Genomic DNA, 26,732 nt, shown 5'->3' with positions numbered 1-26,732 from the left:
TATTAAAATATATCTTTAAAATAAAAAAAAAAACATAAAACAATCAATGTATAATATTTAAAGTAGGATTTTTTAAGTTTTAATGATTATAGTTTTTTTTTTTTTTTTTGAAAATAATCCATGTTTTTATTTAATTTTATACAGTTATTATAATTATATATTCGGCGTATAGTCAAATGCATTGAGTTACGTTTTTGATATATATATTTTTCGAATTCGTTCATTAGTTTATATTCAAACAAAAAAATAAAACAAAAATTCAAACAAGTGTGTAAAGAACGAAAGTATAATGTCAAAGCATGTTTCGATTTTCTATTATCCTGCTACTATTATTATCACCGCGGAGAATTATTTTATTTACTAAGTAAAATATTATATTTTTAATCGAAATACTATTTTGTGGTGATTGTACATTATAGATATAAATATTGTTCGACAAATATTTTCTCTCATAAAAATATATATTTTTCGTTCGAGTATGTTTTTAGTTTGATGGGCGTGAACGGAAATTTTAAATTTATTAGCTAATTGATTGATAACCATCTTCGAGGGTAGTTGAAAAAAAAACAATAGGAGTATTCTTATGGACGGTTTGACATGCGAATAATATAATTAATCATATTAACACAGTGGCTTCCTGAAAAAATAATAATTAAAATAGGTTATTTTACTGTTGACCTATTTTAATCGGACATTTGAAAGAATCATCTTGGATACGTTGCACATTTTTAGGAGTGCTTGTCCCTGCTTAAAATTAATTAAAAGTATGCCACTATAATATCGCGTATATGTGTTTCGACGCGAATATTATTATATACATACTGTTATAATTATAATATGATTTATTTATAATTTTTATAATTATTATTAAATGATTTACATTACTATAGTTATTATATATTATAATAATCATAATCTTTGAAAGACTAATAAATCATGATTAATTGACTTTTAAAACTACGTGTTAATGCACAACTTATGTGTTGAACTGAAATAAGATTTTTCATATGAATAAAGGAAGAGTTGTCCGTATTTTAATTTTTTAGTTATTACTTATTATGGTAAAATAAATATTACATCCAAACACCATTAATTGCATTACATTTGTAATTATTTTCGAGTATCAACGGGGTTTTTTTTATTACCTAGGTAACATCTTTGCTTCGAAATTAAATCTGAATAAACTTGACATTGTTCTCTTTACGTTTCTACTTAAAACACTAAATAGATTTTGAATGGGGATAGTTCAAAAGAACTCGAACAAAAATTATATACTACTGTACAGATACTATATATACTTTTTATCACACGAGTTTTACAGTTTTACAGTTTTTTTTTTTTTTTTTTTTTTGTAACGATAATTTATAATTAAATAATTTTACTACGATACAACCTGCATTGTATATAGTTTTTTCGTGCGCAAGAAACTCGGATGCTCGTCTAATTCTATATAATAATATCGTATTTTTTTCCCATTAATTGGAATATATTACAAAATACATTTTGCCTATATTCTTTTAGTCCCCGGAGAACACCAAACGTTATAGTAAATCGAAATCTCGCGGTTTGATAGCAAATCAATAACATAATAAAATATGTGCACTAAAACTGTTTACTTATTTACGGATAGTGTCTTGCTCTATAGGCAGGAAATATCTGTACCACGGAGATGGAATTTTATTCTTAATTCCGGACAATCGTTCCGCATTGACGTTTTGTTTTAGTGAACAAATATCTCGACATTTTTGTTGTCGAGGTGTAATAGCCCTGTTAACTTAAAAAAGATATAGAATTTTAATCGAGATATGATAAAAAATAAAAACAGAAGTTACAATGGTGCTAACGATAATAATATATTACAACCTTTTTTTTTTTTAGTTTTTATTTTTTCTATAAAACTAGGTAATCATAATAATAATAGTAACAATAACTTTAATGAATCTAAAGGAAGATTACAATTGACTTGATTCGTAATCATATTACACAAAAACAATTGAAAAATATTTTTACATGTTTTATGCGTCATGTAACGTTAAAATGATGAATAAAAAATGAAATTCAATTTCAATACTGTTTTACTTTTTTTCATTATTTTATTCCGCTATAATGTTTTATCCAAATTATTATACATATATTTAGGTTGACCCACGGGGGCAGGATAAATTGGTTCCGCGATAATTTGTGTACCTTTTAAAAGTGGTAAATTGAATTCCTAGGGGAAAAAATATATACAGTAGGTAACTCGGGTCCCGGCTATCAATCCACTTATCTACCGTAGTAGATTAAAATATTTTTTATGCTATAGTGTTGTTTTCTGTGTGTATCGTTTTGTTAGAGATGAGTAAGACTAGGATCACAATATGTGTTCATCGGTTTCCGATTCCAACCTGGCTTTATCAATACGGTCAGAGACTCAAGTAAAATTACGAAACACAACACAAAAAAAAAAAAAAATAATACGCTCGATAAAGAACAGTAGTTAAGGGAGCAAATGATAAATTACTCTAACAATACGACAACCCGATTTCAGTTTGTTTAAATCCGTATCATTTAAGTTTTTACCATGAAAACAGTATTATAAAAAAACATGTATGTTTCTATTTAATTATAATAATAAAAATGAAATTTTAAGGTATAGAATTTACACAATAACTATAAAATTTGACATCTATATAAATACGAATATAATAAAGATCAATAGACATCAAATAACACGGTATACTGTGTAATTTATTTTTTTGCTGGGACTCAATTTACCAACTAGCTTATTTTTTTTTCGGGACTCAATTTACCGAGAAAAGATCATTTGGGACCAAGTTTACCATTCGCAGACTCACGACGATATACTAATTGCATTATCTTCTTTAGTGATAAAGATACTGTTCAGCTGTTATATATTTTCTTCGTTCCGTTTTTTGGTAATGATATTATATTTTCATAGCAATTATGGGAAATACTTTTAAGACACTCTGTACAGATATTGTTTATTCCGTTTGCAAACTCGATACCGAATACCAGTGGTTTGTAGTTAAATACACTTTTATGAATATGTCGGTCATCAGACGATAGTGATTCGTCTTACAGCAATGTATGTATATATATATATATATATATATATATATATATATATTTACAGTTATCTGCTTTGGTGTATTTTCTTTGTTAATTGAAAAAGCTCTAATCCCAGACGGTTGTCCAACATAACGATTTCGGGATTATTCCTTGAAAACTGTCTCTGGTGAATGAAAAATAGTTTTGTATCTTTACTCAAGTCTTTAGCGAATGGAATTAATTATAAGACTCTCTGCTTCAACCCTTCACGTCTGGTACAATTTAAATTTGCGGAGCGTATACGAATGACGTTATTCTGTTGTGAGGGAATAGGAGAAAGGGATATCGTATAGGTGTTCCACGTGACATGATTTTGGTTTGTTACATTTATTTAATACAATAAAATTGATTAATATGTAAGCAAATCAAAAATGTATAGTCAAATGAAATACAAATATAATAGTGTGGAAGTTTTTAAAATTCAAACCAAAAATATAATAACGTAAAAGAAAAGTTATTTTCTGCTTTCGGCCATAAACAATCATCAGGTTATGTGTAAAAATTAAATAAAAAAAAAAAAAAGTCACTAAAAAACAATTAAAATGTATGAAGCAACAACATAAATAATATAATTACATAAACTAGAATTTTTGTTATTTTTTTTCTTTCATAATTTGAATTATTTTAGATATCATTTTAAATGATAATGATATAATACATGCCTATAATTCACATTACCAGAGAGAAAAAAAGTGTAAATTATATTTTGTTATTAGTGAACTCTTTTAAATTTTATTTGTGACCTACAGATGATGGCTAATTATAGCCGGAACTAATGTGTAATTACCTACTTAATTACATTTTTATTATTACACTCTTGGGGTGATTTTTTAATAATCCTACAGCGTTATGTCTTTATTATATGAGTGACATGAGTTAAAAAAATTACCAAAAGGATTTATATATAGATTTAAAATATTAACCAACGTGTCGCAAAGATATGGAAATAAAGCGGAAGGTAAAATTGGATTGTCGAGAAAATTGTATGCATTAACCCCCCCATCAATCTACACTTAGGTTGAATCCTAATTACTTTACGAAAACGTAGGTTAGGTTTGGTTAGGAGCGTAAACGAATAGCCAAAAATCCTAATGTATATTTTTGTTTTTTTTAACTCAAAGCTTAAAATAATAACGTAATCACAGATAAATGAATGGTATAATAATTATATTATATAATTATTATATAATATAATTCCACTTCTAAATAATATTTGTAATATTTGATTGTACCAATGTAAACGTACATATTTCTAAACGATGAATTGTCATGCTCTAATACCTCATAGACAATAGTAATATAAAAATAAGTAAAAAAAATGTAATACGATTAATAATGAAATCTCAATAAAAGTTAACATTATTTTTTGTTAAGATACATTTGCGAGCATACTACCGGAGTTGGTTACAAATGTTTTTGAGTTGACTTTTATAAATAAAAAAATTTATATATGTACATATAAACAAGTATATAAATATTAATTAACATATTCTTTTGAATGTCCGCAAAATGACTTCTTAGTTAACCAATCACTGGAGACAATTTATATTATTTCACGTGATATGCAGCAGGGACTGGAACCTTGAATTTTTTACCGGTTCTGGTTCCGGTTTCGGTTCTTTAAAACTTAAGAAATTAAGTTCCGGTTCTTAGAAAATTAAGAAATTCAGATCCGGTTCTTAAATAATACAAAATTTCGGTTCCAATTCTTAAATATTTATGTTACATATAAAAAATTTCAAGTTGAGAAAATTCAAAATTAATTTAAAACATTAATTTTGTCAGTTTATAGTTGTAATTGATTTTACATGACTTTTACATTGTTTTTTAGAAATTGAATTGTAACCATTAATGTGTTATTACTCATTAATGTATTATTTAAGTCTTCTAATTTTTTTTACCGTAACCCATTAAAATGGTACATATTTTATTCATACGAGTGTACACATACGAATTGAACGTACAAATATAACGGGTTCTGACGAATGACGAAAATACGCAGTATGCCGACTGCCGAAACCTTAATAATAATAATAATAATAACCCCAATAATACAAGAGTCAGATAACATCATGTGGTATAATATGGATTATGGTTTATTAATTTCCCATTGTATTGGAAATAATATTTTATTTTTAGCATAACAGCAACTAACACCACGTGATAAGCTACCCCTCCACGTCCCACTACTACACATCACGATCATCTCTATGCAGTATGTACTATGACTATCAGGTCTATTATGTGTATATTTGGTGACTGGTGTATTGACTGCAGAAAGAATTAAAAAAGTCTATAGTACTTTTAATAATAAATACTTTTATTATTTTTGAAAAATAGGTCGACTGTCAACTTCAATAGTTTACAAATATTTTAGCTATAGTAAAATAAAAGACCAGTCAATCTGTAAAAAATGTTCATGCACAATAAAAGTAAGTGAAAACAATTTTGTTAAAAATGTTGTTTTTTTTATTATTTAAATAATTAATTTTTGGACACTCTTAGTTTTGTTAATCGGTTACGGTAAAAAAAAAAAAAAAAAATTAGAAGACTTAAATAATTCATTAATGAGTAATGACACATTAATGTTTACAATTAAATTTCTAAAAAGCAACCATTGCATGTAAAGTAAATTACAACTTAAAACTGACAAAATTATTATTTTAAATTAATTTTTAATTTTTTCAACTTGAAATTTTTTTTATGTAACTTAAATATCTAAGAATTGGAACCGAAATGTTTTATTATTCAAGAGCCGGAACCGAATTTCTTAATTTTCTGAGAACCGGAACCTAATTTCTTAATTTTCTAAGCACCGGAACCGGAACCAGAATCGCTAAAAACATCATGGTTCCAGTCCCTGCTCGTTATATACCTTCAAAGACGAACAAATAAATCGAAATTCATTTGCATATAGAAGATTTTATTCGTAGTATTATTATTATTATTATTATTATTATTTAAAAATAATATTTTTCCAAACACTCTCGATCGGGATATATAGGTTTATGCTTTTTTATCCGTAAATAGACGTTTTAGATTTTCATATTTGCTCACGTGTGCTAACTGTCACCTTTTACGATGATAATATTGCATTTAAAGACGAATAACGAAGATGTCTGGTATTATAATTCCATACGATACTGCGAATCGTGACTCAATTACATTGCATTTGCATCGCATACGTATATAGAGGTGATCGTAGTGTTTATAATAATATATATCATTATTCACGAACGAGGTTTTTCCAATATAAATATATCATATAAATTGCGGAAACGAAATATGAGATTACCACTATTTCGTGATCTATTGTGTATGTAAATATCATGAGCGATACGAACAACGTCGTCCGAATTTCAAAAAAACGATCACTGGTCTATTTCGGCATATCATTATTATTAATATTATCATCATCCTTGTCATTATTGCTATTATCGATGTTGTTGCACGAAACCATGGGGTAGACGATATAGGTTATAATAGTTATGGTATGAACGTGTGTACCATTTGTTCTTCTTTCTTCTAAGGAATCTTAAAGTCCATTAAGATCCATTGCCGCACAAACGACATCTCTCCACTTATCTCTGTCTCTTTACACTTTTTCCACGTTCCCTATCCGAACCATTATGAGCTGTATCATATGTACGTAGTGTATATTATAATTTATTGCGGGAAGGTTTTTTTTTTTGTATATTTTTGCGATGACTAAGTATTATAAAATCAGTTAATGACTGATTAATATCGGCATTGATGACTGTTTGAAAACAAAATTAAATCGAATAGCCCGTGATCATTTTACAAATGATTTTTGTATGAACGATTTAATTTAAATTAATTTTTTCATCAAAAAATTGTGAGAAGGGAATAATTTTTAGATATTCATCAATAATAATTGTTTATTAACACATGACTGGGGATCCAGTAAAAATTTTCCATTTTACTCTTAAGGCTGAGTTGATTAACTAAGGACTTGATGATAAGAACAAAAGGGGATAAAAATTAATTAAACGAGTCAAAGGATATGGCGAGTAGGCATGACTGCAAGTCAGTAATGATCGAAGAATTGTGAAAACCTAGACAGAAGATAAATTGTAGAGCATTGATTTTTTGTTTAACGTTCTGTGGTGAAAAGCAAAGCGAGATAATTAGGTTTATTGGAAAAATTAGTATTAAGCATGGGGATAAAAAAGGAAAATTCAGCCGAATTAGTTGACACGGAATAATCGGTAAAACTAGTAGGGATAGTAGGATAGTTGAACAGCATATATTCACTAAATCGGTATTCAATCCTGGTGTCAGGAACATGCAATAATTTCCTGGGTTTGCAACAAAGATAATTCGGAGCAACAATGATTGCTGGTATAAATAAAAGTACAGAATAAAGGGTGTCATATAGTGGTAGAACTGTAAATGACAGGAGAAAAGTAGAGAATGAATAGGTGACAGAAAACGACCGGTGATTGGGCACACTACGAGATTCACACACGACGCGATTTTCACCACGCACGATATTCCAGGAAAAGGATCCGCTAACGACACAATTCGAAAGGACATGATTGCAACGCAAATGACAGATTGAACGCGCGACAGACAGTGCTGGCTATTGTAATGAGCGAATCACATACAATTTGATTTCAAAATTTTATTAATTTTATTTGTATCGTGGAGGTGTTCAATATGAAATCTTTGATAGAGTTTAAAAACACCCACCATCCTAACCTAACCTAACCATTCCTAACCCCACCTAACCTGTAGGAAGGATTTGGTGGATAAGGTATGGCATGTTGCCGTATCAATGGAAGTCATATTATTATTTTCTCGATATAAGAATAGACTCAATATTTCATTTTTTTTTTTTTTTGCATCTTTTTGTACCAATAGTAGGTATATAGCAATTTCCTCTTTATCCTTCGAACTAGTCGAATTTGACATTTTTGAAATTGAAAATAAATTTAAATCAAAACAAGTCACGCGATTGACTCTGTATGATTGACTGCGTGCATCTCAAAAGCACAAATCATTCAAATCACGTGTGTTGCACTTATCGCATTACAATCACATCACGTGAGAATCGTGTAGTGCGCGAAGGGCCTTACTCGAATGTTTAACACTTAACTGTAGAAATTTATAGAAAATATCATTCTTCAATGTACGAAATTCCTACTGGGCTTTACATAAATATTTTTGAAAAAAAATATGCAAAGTTCTGATGCAGGTTCATTATAAACTGATTTTTTATTATTTAAACAAATATTATGTTGAGTCGAAAAATCGTAGCTTTTTTCGGTTATTTGATTGAAATGAAAAAAAAATGAAAAAAAATATTGTAATGATAAAACACTTACGACATGAAATAATATTTGATAATCTAATACATCATTTTTAAAATTCCAAATATGTTCATTCCATATACATTAAATAATATTATTCGTATAGTAGTGACAAAACAATTTTTTTATAATAATATCTGTATAATATTATGAATGCATTTTTTTTGTGTATGTCAACACGATTTCTATCATTGCATAAAAACTCATTATTTTTTTTCTACGGTTGAATATGACATCTTCATACACAGACTATGATCCGTAGACAAATTATTATCATATCTACACTGAATGGGGGCCAACTAGTTTTTTCAGTCATTTGTATTCTCAAAATATATGTCTAGCAAATTCTCTTAGCTGACCCCTCCCTACCTACAAAAAATAAGGGTCTTCGATGTGAAGAGATGTTGCTGCGGACAGTTGATATATTCTATAGCACAATAGAATAACAAGTACGTTTTATTACAATGAGTTTTTATCATTGGACTACAATAAAAATGAATTTACCCAGCAGCGGTGGAATTTCGAACGTGATGAATGGTTATGTGACTGAGGTTCGTTTAATAGAATCTAATGTTTTGATGTTCGGTCAATTGTTTGGATTTCGAAACGAATCAGCGAGCCGAGGATGCAAGACGTAGACGAATGTATTGAAACGCTCGATGAGTTCGGGTGTTGACTTAACGCAAAGAGTTTGCCGATCCCCACAAACGAGTGCTACATAATAGTCAACACACAGGTTTGACGTTCGAGCAAAGGGTTCTACAACGAAAATCTGTTTTTGACATTATGACGAAGTAGAGGTTCGAGTGAATGAAAACAAAAGTTCCAGGACCTATGTTTGGTTTTTCAAAAGTGAGCTTTCCGAGTTGATTTTAAATTTTAAATCATTCCCGTGTTACTAGTCTCGGTAAAGCTATATCATGAAATGAATAATTATCGTCCACGGTTTTAACCTGGATTTATGTTTCGACCAAATGTTACATCGACTGGTTTGGATTGGTTAGATCTTTGGATCATGCGAGAGACTTAGTTACTTATGGATCATTGCATTGCAAATGTCTTCGATCGCTGTACAGTGCCGTTATCTGCAACGGTTTGGGGTGCAGAGTTGATGCGCGGTAAGCATTAATTCGGTGGCATAATGAAAAAAACTCAATCAAGATGTGTAGAAATGGAGCTAAGTAATTTTCTTTGAGAACCCCATGGAAATATCGAAAGTATCTGCGTGTCAATTCCGACGAGATGAAAACGTGCAATTGCTGATGATTATGTTTCGCATAACAAGTGCGTCCCTAGAAAGTTTTCAAGGAGGGGGTGAACCTATTTTAACTTAATAATTACTAATATAATACAAATAATGAATAACTTATGAATTAGTCTAAAAGGCAAGCAATTAGGTGAAAGTTAAACCAATATCTATCGTTTTAAACATCATCCAATTACATTAAATATAATTTTAAAAACTTGAATATTCATAAAAAGTAAAGATTTACTCATCAAATTATTACTCTATGGAATACCTATAGTTCGTGGTATCTATTTTGCACGTTATAGCTAGTACCATAGTTACAATTATTTATCTATAACTGTAGTCAATGTTATTATCTTTCATAATATAATATTATTATCTTTTTTTCATCAATACTATTCAAATTGTTATCACTGATCATTTTTATTTTGCAAACAAATTTTTAAAAATTTCTTTAGTGGAGGGGTGACTACCTTCTTTACTCCCCTCCCCTTGGGGATACGATTGCCGCATAACCGTTTGTCAGTTCATAATAATGTACGCGCAACTTGAACGGAAAAAATGTGAGAGCAGACACGGCTAACGGTGTTCAGTCATACAAATCTTTGAAAGCACCGCGATAATATTTTGTCAAAACTTATAGTTTTAAATCGGTACATCATTTTTTTTTTCGGCGTAATACGAACACTAAAATTAAAATTATATCTTTCCGTTTTGCGATCTAGCGGGCAAACATAGCTGGTCCGTCCGATAAAAAGTCCAAAAATAGTTTCGTTCCTGTTGTTCGCGTTCGTTTCATTTAATTTCAATTGCTCGATGTTCAAAATATTTTCGTCTAAAAAAACGTTTGTCGTATGTGCCTGTTTAAAAGCTATAATTCCTTATTGCATAAAATTCATAAATCATAACAATAATATACCATCGTCTACCGTTGAATTATAAATTATAAAATAAAAATCGTTATCTTAACTCTATATGTTTACACATCAACCGTAGTACAGTAGGCAATGTAACAATAGGTTTATAAAATAATACTCGTATACGCGATGAAAAATACATAAGTGTTAAATCAATGTAATTGTTTAGCGGCCTAAACTGCGTAGGCGTTCATTTTTTATTATTCGTGTTACGTTAAACAAATCAAAAACCAATTTTCGTCCGCAATATAACGTGTCCCTATTACAATTTATACAGATTACGCTGATACGATCAATTTAAATTCGAAATGATCGAGACGAGTGGATATGTGTCATGTGTCATGACTCGTTGTTGGAAAATGGTTTTGTTTTGCTCATGAAAACGTTAAGGAACCAGCGCGACGAAAACTGAATTTAAACACGCGAAATCGCGTGGGTTCCAAACATTTTAGTATTTTCGACATCACGTTTCTGTATATTTACAGGTGACAATAATTCCAACGCGAACTCCGTCCCAACATAATATAGGTACATTGTGACAAATACATTTCCGACTTCGTTGTATGTAAATCGCGGTTTTACATACGGACGTGTATACATGCTACAAAAGGTCATATAATAAAAATCATCATCCTTTCTTGCAGTACGACAATACAAACTTAATCTAGTTTTCATCCATTAACTACCCACTCATCACCGTCCCTTAACAGTGTATAAAATATTCGGTTTCTCATACTATATATCAAGTATGTTTCGGGGGATCAGTTTAAAGTCAGTGCGATGGAGATGGGCTATATTTCTGAAAATTGATTTTCAGATTAAAAATCAATTTAACGACATATATATTAGTGTAAGACTATGACCGTTTTTGATCTTCCGATGAGTAATTATTTTACGTATCATTTTTCTCACGAAAATATTTCATAATACATACTAATAATAATAATTACATACTGTTATTCTATAGTATATTATATATTATATTTATTATATATTTTAAATAAATATTACAATCAGTGAAACGCAGAGCGAGCAACATAAAATTGTATATGGTCCAATAACATTTCATTAAACAGCAAAAATATTTGCTTAGGCTACTGTTGCATTTTTTTAACTACACAAAACATGTCGCAGTACATATAGTTTAAGAACCTTCCTGTGTTTTCAACCACACGTTTAGGTAATAATGACCTCGTGTTAGTTAAATCGTGTTAAACAAATGTATTATATATCATTTTAAAAAGCGTGCGTTACCGGCCCGCGGTACAGCAGTGTAAATAACTGTTTGTTTCAATTAAGACCGCATCCCGACTCACACCTCATCCGCTGTTGCTTTGCACAGGGTGCAGTTGAGGGGTTTTTTTTTCCGGATTTACCAAATTTTGGCCCGCTAAATTAAACTAAAAATACGGTCACGGTGATTCGTCGACAATGAGCCCATCGTTTATAGAAAACCAGACCCGCGTTTCACTCGTCTCATTTCGAGCCGGTGACGATGCACAGATGCAGATAATTTTTGTATACATTTATGTAATGAAAAGGGCTCGTGATTTGTAGCTCTAAATATTATTACGATAAGCACAATGATTAACACATCAAAACGTCTGTATAGCTCTTGAAAAAATAGGCATTGAAAATCATTTCAAAATTGGAAAAAAAAAAACAAATTATACATGTGCAATTATTATTATTTAATTTTTTTTTTTTTTAATTTTTGTAATTATAAATTTTGATTTCTCGGTTCGCTTCGTTTTCCTGAGCGCCACATGACGGTATACGACGGTATAACTACAACGCCATATATGGAGGGTCGCCCATCTAGGGCCGTGACAATTTCACCAGAGTTCATAGGATTTTATACTTTTTTTATATTGATTAATAGAACGAGGATAAAAAACCTTGGAAGAAAAATAAAATAAGTAAACAGGTGCATCAACACTCGTGCGACGCATAGTATTCATAATAAAAAAATAAAACAACTGGGAGCTTATCCCATCATAAACAGAACATAACAGTTATAAAAAAAATATGTCATATTAAAAATACAAAATAATAGCAGAGGATTTATTTGAATACTGGAAAAAATTAAGATTTAAATACATTACTTCTCACCACAGTGGCAATTGCACATATCCGGCGGGATCGCCACCCGGAGATTATTTGTAGAGGTGCCTAATCCATATCGATGGCAGACGCATCGTAGTAAAGAAAATCGTACAAAATAAAATGGTAAAAAATTCAGAAAAAAGGTAACCGTCGAATATCAGTCGCAAAGATTTTCCGCTTAGTGCCGTCAGGGAAAAACAGCCATGTTTGGCCGGTATAATTTAATTGTAGAATGGTTATCGGTTCGTGCTCCCTATAGATTGGGCGTTCCATTAAAATCCAAACAAGAAAGTGATCGTCACAATAATGTTATTAGCATATTTCTAGTTTTAAATAATTTACGCGTAAAATAGTTCTAAAAATATAAAACACAAGCTAAATAGTATCTAAACTACGAACAATTAAAACATTTCGTATTTCACTTAAGAGTTAACTGAAACGGATTTATAATTTATTTGGAAAAAACGATTATGTAAATTCTATAGATCACATGCTCTGGTAATTACCAATAATTGTAAATAGATTTTAGTGGTGCTCCATTTTCTTTTGCATACTATAGAGGGAATAATTAAAATAAGAAAATAAAAGGGGACAAAATAAATGGTCAGCTAGAATGCACGTGGTGACGAAAGTTTTTTGATATTTCTAGAAATGCAACTCAAAATCAACACTGTTCGAAAACAATAAGTCTGAGTGGAATTTTCAAATTAACAATTTTTATAGTTGATGAAACTTTGACGACGAACTTTAATAAAAAAATAGTTATTTTGATATGTGTCTTATGTTGCAGAAAAACACAGTAAAAATCTAATCAAAAACAACACGTAACAATATTTTACGTACAATCCGAATGAAAGTTTGTTGGTAACTGTAATAAACTACATTTTCTGTACTGCAAAACCAAATCAAATTAACGGTATGATATTAATTTGTGACACCTTCTCATTTACTGACTTGGTGGAAACGCAAGTCATTTAAATATTACACCGCGGATTCGCCCGTAAATTTGTGAATTCAACTAAGAAAATGTTTTATTCATATGTTTATTATATTCACTTGGTTCTATTTTATTTTATTCGATTTTTTTGATTTTGAATCAAACAAACGTCGTAGCATCGGAGAATTCACTTTTTAATAATAATATATATTCGATTTTTCTAAAAGGAAAACGGCACATACGAAGTATTAGATTATAATATTATGTTTGAATACACATGTATCTTGGAGTTCGTTCTCATCAAAACTGTACGTGGCACGTAAATATTTGTACAGTTCGGTCCGCGTTCAGAGTCGCGGTTCATTGGCAGGGACTACACGCACGTTAGTCTATTACGATCTCCACTGTTTGGTTGCATAAAATATCTATAACCTTTTTCGTACATTACAACGGTGCGCGGTTATACCTATGCGTAATGTATATTACATGTAGTGTTTAACTCGCGTCATACTTATACAGTCTGTTGTTATTTATGTTATGCGCATATGATAATACGGTGGGTGGCATGTATGGTCGGAATACGTTCTTACGTGCATTTTTGTACAACCTCGGGTGTTTCCGTTCACAAGATAAGGTGCCTATTACGACAAAGATAATTGAATGCGGTCTATAATAATAACCGAGAGACGTGTGCACGGGGATAATTTTCGAAAACTATTATTTTCAGACTTCAAGACCGCACGTGTTGTATAGAGTTAAGAATTTATGATGGCAATTTAAGCCCAGGATGGTGCCAAACATTATTCGAGAAAACTAAAAAGAATCCTTTCGGGGCCGAAAATATATCACGGTATAAACGTCCTGATAATGCAACAACTATTTTGGATTATTACCTAGTAAAACGTACAACATGGATGACCGCAGAAACACAAGTCGTTTGTTTTATTCGTGCACACACATTTCGAATCTGTGTTTGATTTTATTTTATTTCCCTCTTAATCAGTCGATTTTATTCCTTTCGCTAATGCAGATGCTTGCATAACAGTTCATCGATGATGATCTAGATAATTACTATACATATATATATATATATATATATATATATATATATATATAGATATTATTTGTTCATGGATATTATATTAGAGGTGACGGATTTAAATGGACTTAATTTCACTCAAATGTTTTTTTTTTTTTTTTATCAAATCGAGTTTTTGAATCAAACTTTTTGATAATCCCCAATGCATTTAGTTTATTTGATGATATAGATTTATAAAGGTATCGAATTTCAAAAAAAGTATTTCGAAACTTGTTGGAGCTTAAAATAATAAATAAAGTTAAATTTAGCTACATGGGTTGTTTGTTGACCCACGGCTAAAAATCTTTTGATGACCGATAATGCTTTATTCCAAGGGACCGATCTTCGTACACATTTATTTTTGTAGACATATTATTCTGAAAATATGTATACCGTACGTAACTGATGGGAAAGTCAGATTTTTTAATAAAAAGTAAACAAATCATAGTTAATACTGATGTGTTCAAATAACTAACATGTGTATATCAAATCAATATATATATATACCTATCTGTAACAGATCAATTGATTTGTATAGAGTATCATGTACTTTATTATACATTTTATGAAGCATTTTTGAATATTCGTATTATTTGGTATCTGGTTTGGAAAACAAACTAGTCGCATTGACTAACGACTTAACCACATTCGAATTAAAAATCTATAATCTTATTTGGTCGGCATGTTAATTCTGTACAGCTGAACGGTGCTATTTAAATGGAATCGGGAACCCGTAAAGAATCTGATGATAATTCGAATTCCGTTTACAACAATAATCTAACGTCTCGTTAGAAAAAAAAAAAAAGAAAATAAACTCGAAACACATTATATCAAGAATGTTGTTTTTATCGATTTGGATCCAACAACGGGCACCACGAAGGGATATTCAAAAACAATGTTAACTAATGTTTCGTTTTTCTGAACATTCTGATCACTATTTCAACGCCTGACAGATAGTGGTAAAGAGCTGTCGACATGATGACCATGGTGTTTCTTATTTCTCGCGGTACATTTGATTCAAGCGAGTTCTTCTCTGATTTTCTAAACATGTCACCCAAAGAGTGATACGCGAACGATGTACCGGGCCGTTCCACAAGGATATTATGCGAAAAAACGCTACGAGCATTATGCAGTAACAATCGTGCATAGGCGTAACCAGAGCCCAAATATTGGAGATGCTGAAATTGCTGAAAATAAAATTAAATATTATTTAACAGTAATTACTAGGCCAAATTCACGCATATTGCGAATTATCATAATTATATTTTCTTCAAATCTTAAAATTTTTATTAATATTTATATTTTTCAATATTCTCTATTGCCTTCGTACACATTTTGTCGGCCGATGGTTTACGTTTCATTCGATTTAATTTTAATTTAATTTTGTTCCTTTGTTTCTCATTTCGCAGGTACATAGCTATAATCCATCCGCTCAGACCACGCCTGGGCCGGAAGACGACGCTAATGATAGCCGCCGGCATCTGGGTGGTGGGCACGATACTGTCCATACCGAACCTGATATTCTTCACCACGTACACGGAACGGTTTCCCAACGGCGAGCAACGAGTCATATGCTACGCCGAGTGGCCGGACGGCATCACCACTGAGAGCTTTCAGGAATACGTGTAAGTACGGTTGACCGGTTTGACGTACGTGTGTCATTTCAACGTATCCGCATCACGGTGTTTTCGAAGCGGTTCGTAGTGTTCGTCCGGTGACGACGGACGAAAAATGACATTAAAAACATTAGGTGGCGCCTAATATTTAGTTATTTAATCACTTTTTATAAGTTACGCAAAAACAATATTCACACTATTGGTACTCGCAGATTATAACCGTTCGAATACCGAACACAGACTAAAACTGGGATCACACTACACCGTGACGTGTATTTTACCAGACTGTGTGCTTTGAAAATGTGTGATACCATTATATATCTTATGGTGATACTATCAAGTTTTGGTTACATATTTTCGCAGTTTTTTTTTATTAGATATAAAATATTTTCATAAGTTTCAATAAATAATAACTGATGAATATTAAATTATATAGTAGACAGTATGTATTTTTTTATTATTGGGACTCGGAACTTAAAAAGTACTAAATATGCATGCACTTATGCGCTTAAAAAAGTATAAATATGCTTCAAAAATATGCACTTAGTTTTTTTTTTTAACACAAAAATTTTCAAAATAAAGATATTTTATTAAATAAACTCGTACGTAACAATAAAAATGTTGTTAGTATATTATACTAAGCTAAACATAATTTCTAGGTATAAATATATATGATAAAATAAAACAAAATAAATAGCTTGAAATTTGAAATTTTCTTTCAAAATGTTCCCATTAGGTTTTTCATAGTGTCATAAAAATAATTTCAAGGTTACTTAGCAATAAATTAAATAGCTCAATAAAATCATGCAAATGCAACACCTTCCGAGTTCTTTGTTATTATGAATAATGTTATCATAGAATATTAAATTATTACTTTTAAAATCGGTAACCACACGTTCAAAAGTTGGATAAAATCAATTTCACGGTATCTTATGTTTAGTGAGGTAACTTGTGATTTATTATACAGTATACCTTGATGTAACAATATGGTTCAGCCAATCAGAGATAATTATTTTAGAAGACACGACACGGCACGGTGTTATATGAACCCGGCTTAAAACTGAACACGATCGTTTATCGTAGATTAGCATTTCAATAGAAATTTTCGGTAACTGATCGAGTACTTACGGAAAATAATATAAGATTATTGACAAAATGTGAGTTATATATATATCACAATGATAAAGTTCTCATATGTGCGTAGTTTTCAGTAATCATCTCAATCGTTCAATTATAACACAAATATAAACTTGTATTTCATACCCGACAAATAAACAAAGAAAAAAGTCAACAGCAAGTAATAAAAATATTTTATAATAATAGGTGTATAATTTGACTTAATTTTCAAAGAAATTATTTTATAGGGTTTGAACCCCAAACCCCCTGTATACGTGCCTGTTAAGTGCATTTCGGTCGAATTGATTATGTTTTGTAAACATTTAAAATGATGGCTAAAGCTGCACGGTCAGTTATGAAAGTCAGTTTTTGTGATTGTCACTCGTGATTGACCATATATGTTGATGAATGTCAATATTTTTTGTAACTAATGAATTTCAAACATGTTTGATTTTTATTTTTAATTAGAGTGACAATCATGACTGACCATGTGTGGTAATGATTTATACTCGTTATTATTCAAAACATTAACAAAAACATAATCACAGTTGTACCATGTGCTTATACGTGTAATATTTTTCACCTTCATATTAATTATTAAAATTATTATTAATTAATAAAGTAATTATATTTTAACTAAACATATTGTTATAAATATTAAGTTATAATATTGCGTAATTCATAATTGCATAATCTTCATTTGATGTCAATAAAATTTCATCTAGTAGGTTATGTGTGTATTTGGTTCTTTTTAAAACCATTCTTTTGACCATATTCTTTGTTTTTTCTTTCGTTTCCTTCCTTCGCCTGCATTATTTGTAGCCAAAGCAATAATAATTGTAATGTGAGCTTCTTTCATTTTTCAGGAAAATTTGGATGTAAATTTACAATTAGTCAATAGGGCATAGGCTATGATAGATTTAGTTGACGGCATTTGTTTTTATCTTTAATCTAAAAGTGAAGAATTTATCAAACGATTGTCATTCATGATTGACCGTGTATTTCTAACTATGGTTGACCATGCATGTCATTCATAAGACTGACAATCATAACATTCATAACTGACTATGTATGGGGCCCATAAGGGCACCTGAATGTTCAAATTCCGGCCAACACTCGGTGAACATATACATCTTGTATTGGTGTACCGGTGTTGTTGTGTCTATTGTAAGATGTATTACGTTTAAATTCTATGATATGGTCGTTCAAAACAATAACAATTAATACATGATTATCTTGCGTCAAATTTGTTTTGCATCGATTACATGGAGTTCTTAACGAATATTTTTTTATCGAACAATGGTATAATCGTACCATAAAATGCGTTAAATCATCGATACGTCAAAATTTCGTGCATTTAAATGTCGTGTGCGTCCGATTGTCTATTAAACTTTAATTGACGGTGTCCATTCGACGCACGTCGAAATTACGTATAATCCGTACAATCATTCACAGGGTGTGCATGGATGCAAGGTCATAGCCAGGAGGCTTGAGGGTTCAGACCAAATTTTTTCTTAAGATAGAATTGAAAGATTTAAATGCCTATTACATTTGAAATTTTTAAAATTTGATTGTCAAAAAAAATATTTAAGATCTAACCCCCATACAAAAATTTGTTTTCTGGCTACGTTCTTGCACGGGTATGCCTGGGCACTAGACAAAAATATTACTCTATAGTTACTATCGTCAACATAAATATGTGATAAGTATAGACAGACAGTAAACAATACATTTATGTTATTATTAAATTATATATGTTATTATTTTTCTCTCTCAATCTGATTCTTCTGACTTTATTTCTGAGATTTGTGGACTAAACGTTAAAAGGATCATTTGTCGTTTTAATTTTTCTATCTTATATTTTATAAACCACATACCCGCGTTCTGTATAAACGAGCCCTCCGCTAAATGTATTAGGTATATTTCCTTAATTTTTGAAACCTATACTTAAAAATATTATAATCAATATTTATTCACTATACATATATTTTTAAAATGATAAATACATTTTATTTACCCGAAAATCGCTCAAATTCATTAGAAATACAAACATCGATCACGTTCACGTTTTATTTGAAAAAAACGATTTTTGTTTACAAAATATAAACAAAGCATAGTAGATTATCTAAGAAAAATGTCCGACGTAGTTGTTGTTTACGATTTCACATCAATGGCATTGACACGATGTTGTAACGCTATTGCACGTATAATTTGTACGCAAAAATGAAATAAAATAAAACAAAAACCTACGATGGCTTTAGATTGACATGTCAATGGCCTACACGGACATGACGATACATGAAACGTATCGTTTAATCGTTGAGATTAATTTTATCTCCTTTCACGCGGCAGAGAGCGCGTCTCGAAAAGTATTAAAAAGTAAATACGAAAACGATGTTTCGGCATTTATTTTTTCAAACGTGACACCTGTCACGTTCAAATTTTATACCTAATCATAACAACAACAACAACAACAACAATAATAATAATATTAATATACGACAAAGTTATAATAAATTTGAACCTTCCGCGTGTGAATGTAATAAGCAAGAAATGAGATGATTCGGCAACACGCTGACTGGACATTTTTATTTTATATTTTCATATTTTATTATAAAACGTGTTCAGAAAACTATTCAACGCCTATGGTTTCTAAATGGGATGTTATACGTTTATACCGGCAACAAATGTTCCACGTTTCGCCACCTTGCGTTCAGTGCAGAGCAAAGTAACATATTTATCCGGAAAGTTTTGTTACTGCGAAGAGAAAATAACTGATTTACCAATATTCCAAGTCCAAGTGGCATAAAAATCAAATACTTATTTAATTTACAGGGAGAAATCTCTGATTTTGAACAATTAGGTTGGACGAAAATTAAAGCATTGAGATTATTCCGTACGAAAACCATTCGAACACTTAAACATACAGTTTTTAGGTTTCCCGGGCTTACGTTTCACCTGCTCCCTGAAAACATGCAACCGAATTGATGTAATAAAATCTACGGAGTCGATATGCACGTACGGATAATGAAATGATAACTTTTCCCTACACATCATAGTCGGTCCAGAGCTTATAATTTGTATCTCGAATCAGACGAACAATATGTATAATTGTTGTTGTTGTTCAAAACGTTAACATATCGTTTGTACACGAGATTTCTCTCCGCCTGAACAGCATTTGTGGTGTTCTGTAATTGTTTTTTCTATTAATTTACACTACCCGCTCCCTGCAACTTCTTAACCTTGAACTCAAAATCCATACTAAAAATGTTAAACTTTATTCAGTTTTCAAAGCTTATTTAACAACATTATAATTGATCGGTACAAAAGGATATCATCTAAGGACAAGGGTACATATCAAAGATGGCTAAAATGCACCGATTGTGTATATCGTACAAAATCGGTTGTTAGAAACTTAACGGTATTCGTATTTTTCAAGAAACTATACGTTGAAATTTAGTGATGTATCAATTCACGATGATAGCAATTTATTCATAAGACGCATATTTTGTTTGGATAATTACGTAACATAATATTGCATTGTAATACACTCGATTGCAATAACATTTCAAGTATAAAAAACGATGTACAAACCGTATTTCTCGTACCTACTCGTATGTTCTAAAATTTGCAATTATTTAATAATAATATATTGTTTCCCATAATTCTATATCGTCTTCCAGAAATAAACGGTACCCGCGTATAGACGTTGACGGTCATAGTAAAATTGTTAATATATATATCACCGTTAATTCTACGTTGTTTTTTGTTTTATGTTTTTTTCCATTTCATTTTTCTAATTTTCAAAGATATTTTTTTAATACCATAAATGTTCAAATAATCTTCTAAATTATGGATAGTTTAAATCTTTTTTCCATACGTTATTTTTTTAATCCTTACATTAACATCTATGTATAAGTCTTACGTAGGTATAACTATATTATTTTAAAACTGTGTTCGTTTTCCTCCTCCGTGTATTCGGGATTGCGTCCAAAACACCACTTTGCCAAGAAAAACTTTACATCCGTCGTATCTTTTATAGACTATTTCGTTTTAAATGATACCCTCGTTGTTGTTTATACGTGTACAGCGTTCATATTATTTTTAATGCCTTTTAACATTCGTTTACAGGGTAACATCGATCATGACATAATTAATGACCAAGTATATTATTAAAATAACCAATTTAGCTGACTCAGGACCAAAAGTTTATATTTCTTAAGTCCTAGACAACACATCATGTCACCGAGAGATTTTTAATTTAAAAAACAAATCGTCGTCAATTAAACATCTAAGTATTCGCTGTGTCAAAACATTTGTGTTCATCAAAATTTATATATTTGCATTTAATGAAATGTTTTTGTTCCTTAAACATTGCAAAAGTGTCCACCAACGTATAAAATATTGCGTAACTTAATTTTTTCCATGTACCATACTTGTTATTGACGTCCTATGATTAACTACGGTAAACAGTTTACGCAGTATAGTAGTGATATGAAAAATGAATAATGTTTCATGAAAAATAAATATTTTAACCAGGGACTGGAACTTATTGGGTTTCTCGGTTTCGGTTCCGGTTTGCTATAAAAAAAATAAGGTATCTAGAACCGGTTAATACTGATTCTAAAAAATATCAGTTATAAAAAAAAGTTGGTACTGTTATAGGCATACATTTGATGATCACAATTAAAATATGAAAATCACAATTCAAATGTCAAGAATTTATTACAATATAAGAATATAAGAATAGTCTTGGTTAACAGATAAATGTCATAAACACTTAAATCGTAATCATTCTTAATATTATGATAGATTTAAATACAGAACATGCCATTGGAATCCGCATCCGTCGACCCATATTTTAACAATATTAAAATCACTTTCTCATCTCTGATGTTCACCTTTTTATTTTATTCAATGTATAATAAATCATTCAACTATTAAAAAAAAGTAAGTCTAGTAATTTTCATCTTTTATTTTATTATATTCATACATTTTAAAATTTTATTATTATATCCAGAAAATCCTACGCGTTCAGTAGTTTATTGTTGAGTGATTATTACACTCATCGGTCAATAGGTTACCGGGAACTTCTCAACTGAATGATAGATAACTAAAATCCACGGGTCAAAACGATTAATGTTAAAATGTGCTGATTTGATTTTAAATTTGAGTTACATCGTGTTTCTCATTACTAAACTTGTGTACACGAATAACCCTTTGGTATAATTTGTATGCGTATAAAATGTGACGAAATGTTTTAGTCTTGAATATATTTTTAATTTTATACGGTATTAGTACTATAAGTTACCAAATAACATTTATTTATACATAATCATAATATATAATTTATAATTTTAATTGTTTTACACATTTTGTATGTCCACGTAAAATAAATTTACCATCTCACCGAAACGATTCATGTTACAACAAAAGTTATTTTAATAATATAGTTAACAAAATAAAAACAAAAATTAATTGTTTTTAATGTGACGTATATTAAGAATACATACTTACAGTTTGTTAACATATGTTTATTTAGGGTTCGTACCATACAACTAATGAATAACTTAATCATTTTCTACTGAAATCTTTAAACAGAAATCCTTACGAATTGTGAGTTACAAGTAAATATCTAGTAAACCAGTATAATATACTTGTTTCGTATTCACGTTATAGTTTAATCGTGATTTCAATGTGCGACTATAATTTGAAGCTTAACTTTTACGCGTTTACACCGAAATTATATTATAGAGGCGATGTGTATCTTATGTAAACGCGTGCTTTTAAACAGGAATCTATTATTAAAGACGATAAAACTGACATCGTTAAACTTAATATGTTATAGTTTCTCAAGTTTTCCAACCGATGTGTTTATACGGTTCTTACAACTCTAAACAAAGATGATACGTTTTAAAACACGAAAATACAATCATAAAGTTTCGATAATCTTGAATGGAAACTATAAGCTCTTTATTGTAAAATGGATTTGTGAGGTTTGTAAATTGATCGAATTTTCTCCTGCAAAATAATAATAATAATCAATCACACGTGTTCAACATAACTTAATGTTTCTATTCGGAAAAATCAACTATCGTTTAGAAAATTGTATTTCACTTTTATACATTAAATATATGTTTGACAGTTAAACACAGGATTTTGTTTAACTTCATCCAATAAACATAATTAAGTAATATTCTCTGATTTAAGCCAATTTTAAAAGCCATTTATGGTTTTCAGTAATTATATAATCGTATATTTTGCGTAGAAACGTGTTATGAAAATACGTGAACTCAATCGATACGTATTTTAGATTAATTTTATTCTAGAAATCAACGTTGAATAATATCAAGTGCATAAATGCTATCGTAATTATAATCGTATTACCTTACCGGATGTGGGAACAATTTTAGGCACACGAAATTCATAAGACATAAATACCATAACAAAAGACTTAATCTAAGGTAATTTTCTCTAGATTGCGATTTGATGAATGTAACTAAATAATTGATCAGTAAAATAAATACATTTGAATTTGTGTGATCACCTAAAGCGGAATTTAATTAATAAATATATTTATTAATTTAATATATTATATACGTATACCATATATATATATGGTATACTAGCTGAATACCCGGCTTCGCACGAAACAGTCTTGACCAGGACATAGTTTTTATTGGATTATTACCTTATACTATTTAAAGCCTAATATGGTATGACTGTTGGTTATAAAAGAAATAAAACGACATTTCAAATAAATCGATATCGTAGTTTTGGTTGCATGCTAAATTACCAGGTTTTGCATCATGTAACTGTCTTTGCTAGTGACGATATTTTTTAAAATCCCTTCTTATTGCATGGCTAGAGTATTGAGGAGACCTTCATGTCAAATTTCAAATTCATACGACCTGACGTTTTTGAAATGTAACGATGATCATCGAGTGAGTGGTATTTGGTTTATATAAATATGAAAAAAAATCTTGTATATATATAATATATATATTCATATGTACTGGGGTTATGTACAGCACAAAATTAAAAAAAATAATATACTTTTCTTTTATTAATTTTTGATGAAAACAAATTCTGTTCAAGTATGAGTTATACGTATCAACGAAATGGCGATTTAATTTATTTTTTCGTTTTTTTACGAAACACGATTTAATACAGTATGCATATTAAATTATGTAATTCGCTTTTTTTATAACACATTTCGAATATACTCATAAAAAAGTCTAATAAAATGTCAGTTCTTCAATTCATGTATCGTACGATAAGAGTTAAATGAATAATTTATCGTGACCTATTTATGATTATAATAAGTTTGACTTATAAGAATGCGATAAATTACTTATGGTTATAGCTAGTACATTAATAAAAATACGTTGCCGAGAAAAAATTGTATCATTTGTATCATTTTTTTATCTAATTCTATCGTTGAAATTCATATCAAATTTTCAGGTTATTCTTTCCATAAAGTTTTCTTCTCGAAATCGATTAAACTTTTTTTTTTTATTTTCCCTCTATTGATGAGTAATACATTTATTTACTGTAGTTACGATGTTTTCAAAATGTAAATAACGTTAAATGAGCTTAGATGTATCGAAATGTTTCAAAAGAACTTCTCGATATTATTATTATGGGATCATATTTATTTAATAAATTATCGTACACTAATATTTTCACAAAACGCACGTTAATATTTGTAGACAATTTATCAAATATTATTACTTTATTTTCGTTTTTGATCGTGACCTTTTTTTCTGCCCTGCGATCCTTAACGACCGTTCAATGAATGTTTGATGCCACGATACTACTGAAAGTATACATTATAGAGCTATGTGAATATTTTTGATTTTATTTAAGCGTATAGCAATCAATTATATATTATTCGGTTATTTAAAACGTGTTCAGAATAATGTTTAATCGGGAAGTTGTAAAATGCAGAGTTATATGCAGCGTAAGGGTTTATAAATTAAAAAACAAAGCTTAACTCAATCGAAAATGGATACGAAGTGTTTCGACACAGTCGCACATCGTCACCGTGGTCGCGTCTAACGGTGTACTTTGTAAAAAGTTTAACACGTATAGCCCCGCTATGTCAATAAAGCCGTTGTCACGTAGTACGATTTGTTTTTTTGTCACAAGCCCTTTTCACGGTGATGTTTTTTTATTTATATTTGTTTTTTGTTTCATCTGACAAAAGTATGACACAACATGATTGATAAAATAAATAAATAAATAAATAAAATCACCAACATTCCGTATTATATACTCGGATCGTGTTGATGTCACTCACGAATACGAGCACTTTTTATAATTGTATTGCTGCGGTAGTACAGTGACGCAACTGGAATCATTCCAAAGGAATGGATCTTTGTAGAGATAAAATTAGTTCATCGTACAAATCAAAATGATTGCATTTTTGTTAAACTGTGTTACTTAGTGTTTGGGTTTTCAATGTTTATTCATTATTTTTATTATTATTTTTTTTAATTTCTAGACTAAAATCGTGTTTAGACATTTTAGGCATTGTTTGATACATTTTTGGAGAAAAATGTCGTCATCTCGTAAGGTCAAAACATAATACTCGTCAGTTTTCGATAAATATATATATATTATAAACAAGATGTAATCGAAACAAAACATGTCGTTGAATGGAATCAAATAGAATGATTTAACGTTCGGTTCCTTTGTTGTGTGGGTGTATAAAGAGTAATTGTTTGGGCCGGGTGCTACAAATAATATGCCGCACTTCCGGGCACCGACTTGTGCGTGTCGCACACTACCGACCGATTTGCTTATATGTTGTATGCTTAAACTAATGACAATAGGTAACTCAATGATAAATAAACTGGTATAATATGGTGACTATGTTGCTGTATTGTAAAATAAATTATAGGAATCGGCCCTTCTGGCCCAACAATAAATTATAAAATTTATAATAAATATGGTAATAACAAAATATAATTCACAGCAACACGTAAATTGTATAAATAATAATAATAATAATATATACTCTGGCTATTTGAGCCTAACTAAAATGCCGATTCGGCACTACCAATATAATCAATAATAGTAATGATGGCCCTTATGGCACAATAATAATTAAATAATAAAATAAATAAAAACTCACAGTTTGTGGAGCGCAGATTGGCCAGCTGCAGCTACCTAAAATCTATACTTTAAAATACAATATAAATAAAAAATATAATAATAATAATAGTGGCGATTAGCGCACACACAATAATGATATAATAAAATTC

General features: G+C 30.0%; 1 protein-coding gene across 1 annotated transcript in view; it reads left to right on the top strand.

Annotated features, from left to right (window-relative positions):
• The window catches only part of LOC112683341, a 143,899-nt gene that overhangs the window by 4,960 nt on the left and 112,207 nt on the right, over positions 1–26,732 (top strand). Inside the window, exon 2 of the mRNA XM_025554347.1 lies at positions 16,141–16,356. Within this exon, the coding sequence (XP_025410132.1) occupies positions 16,141–16,356 (216 nt within the window). The remainder of the gene's footprint in view (positions 1–16,140; positions 16,357–26,732) is intronic.

Source organism: Sipha flava, unplaced genomic scaffold (genome assembly GCF_003268045.1).
Source record: "Sipha flava isolate LNK unplaced genomic scaffold, YSA_version1 224_pilon_pilon, whole genome shotgun sequence".
Classification (NCBI taxonomy): Eukaryota; Metazoa; Arthropoda; class Insecta; order Hemiptera; family Aphididae; genus Sipha; species Sipha flava.
Note: the sequence above shows the minus strand (reverse complement) of the source record. Positions and strands in the feature narration are given on the sequence as shown.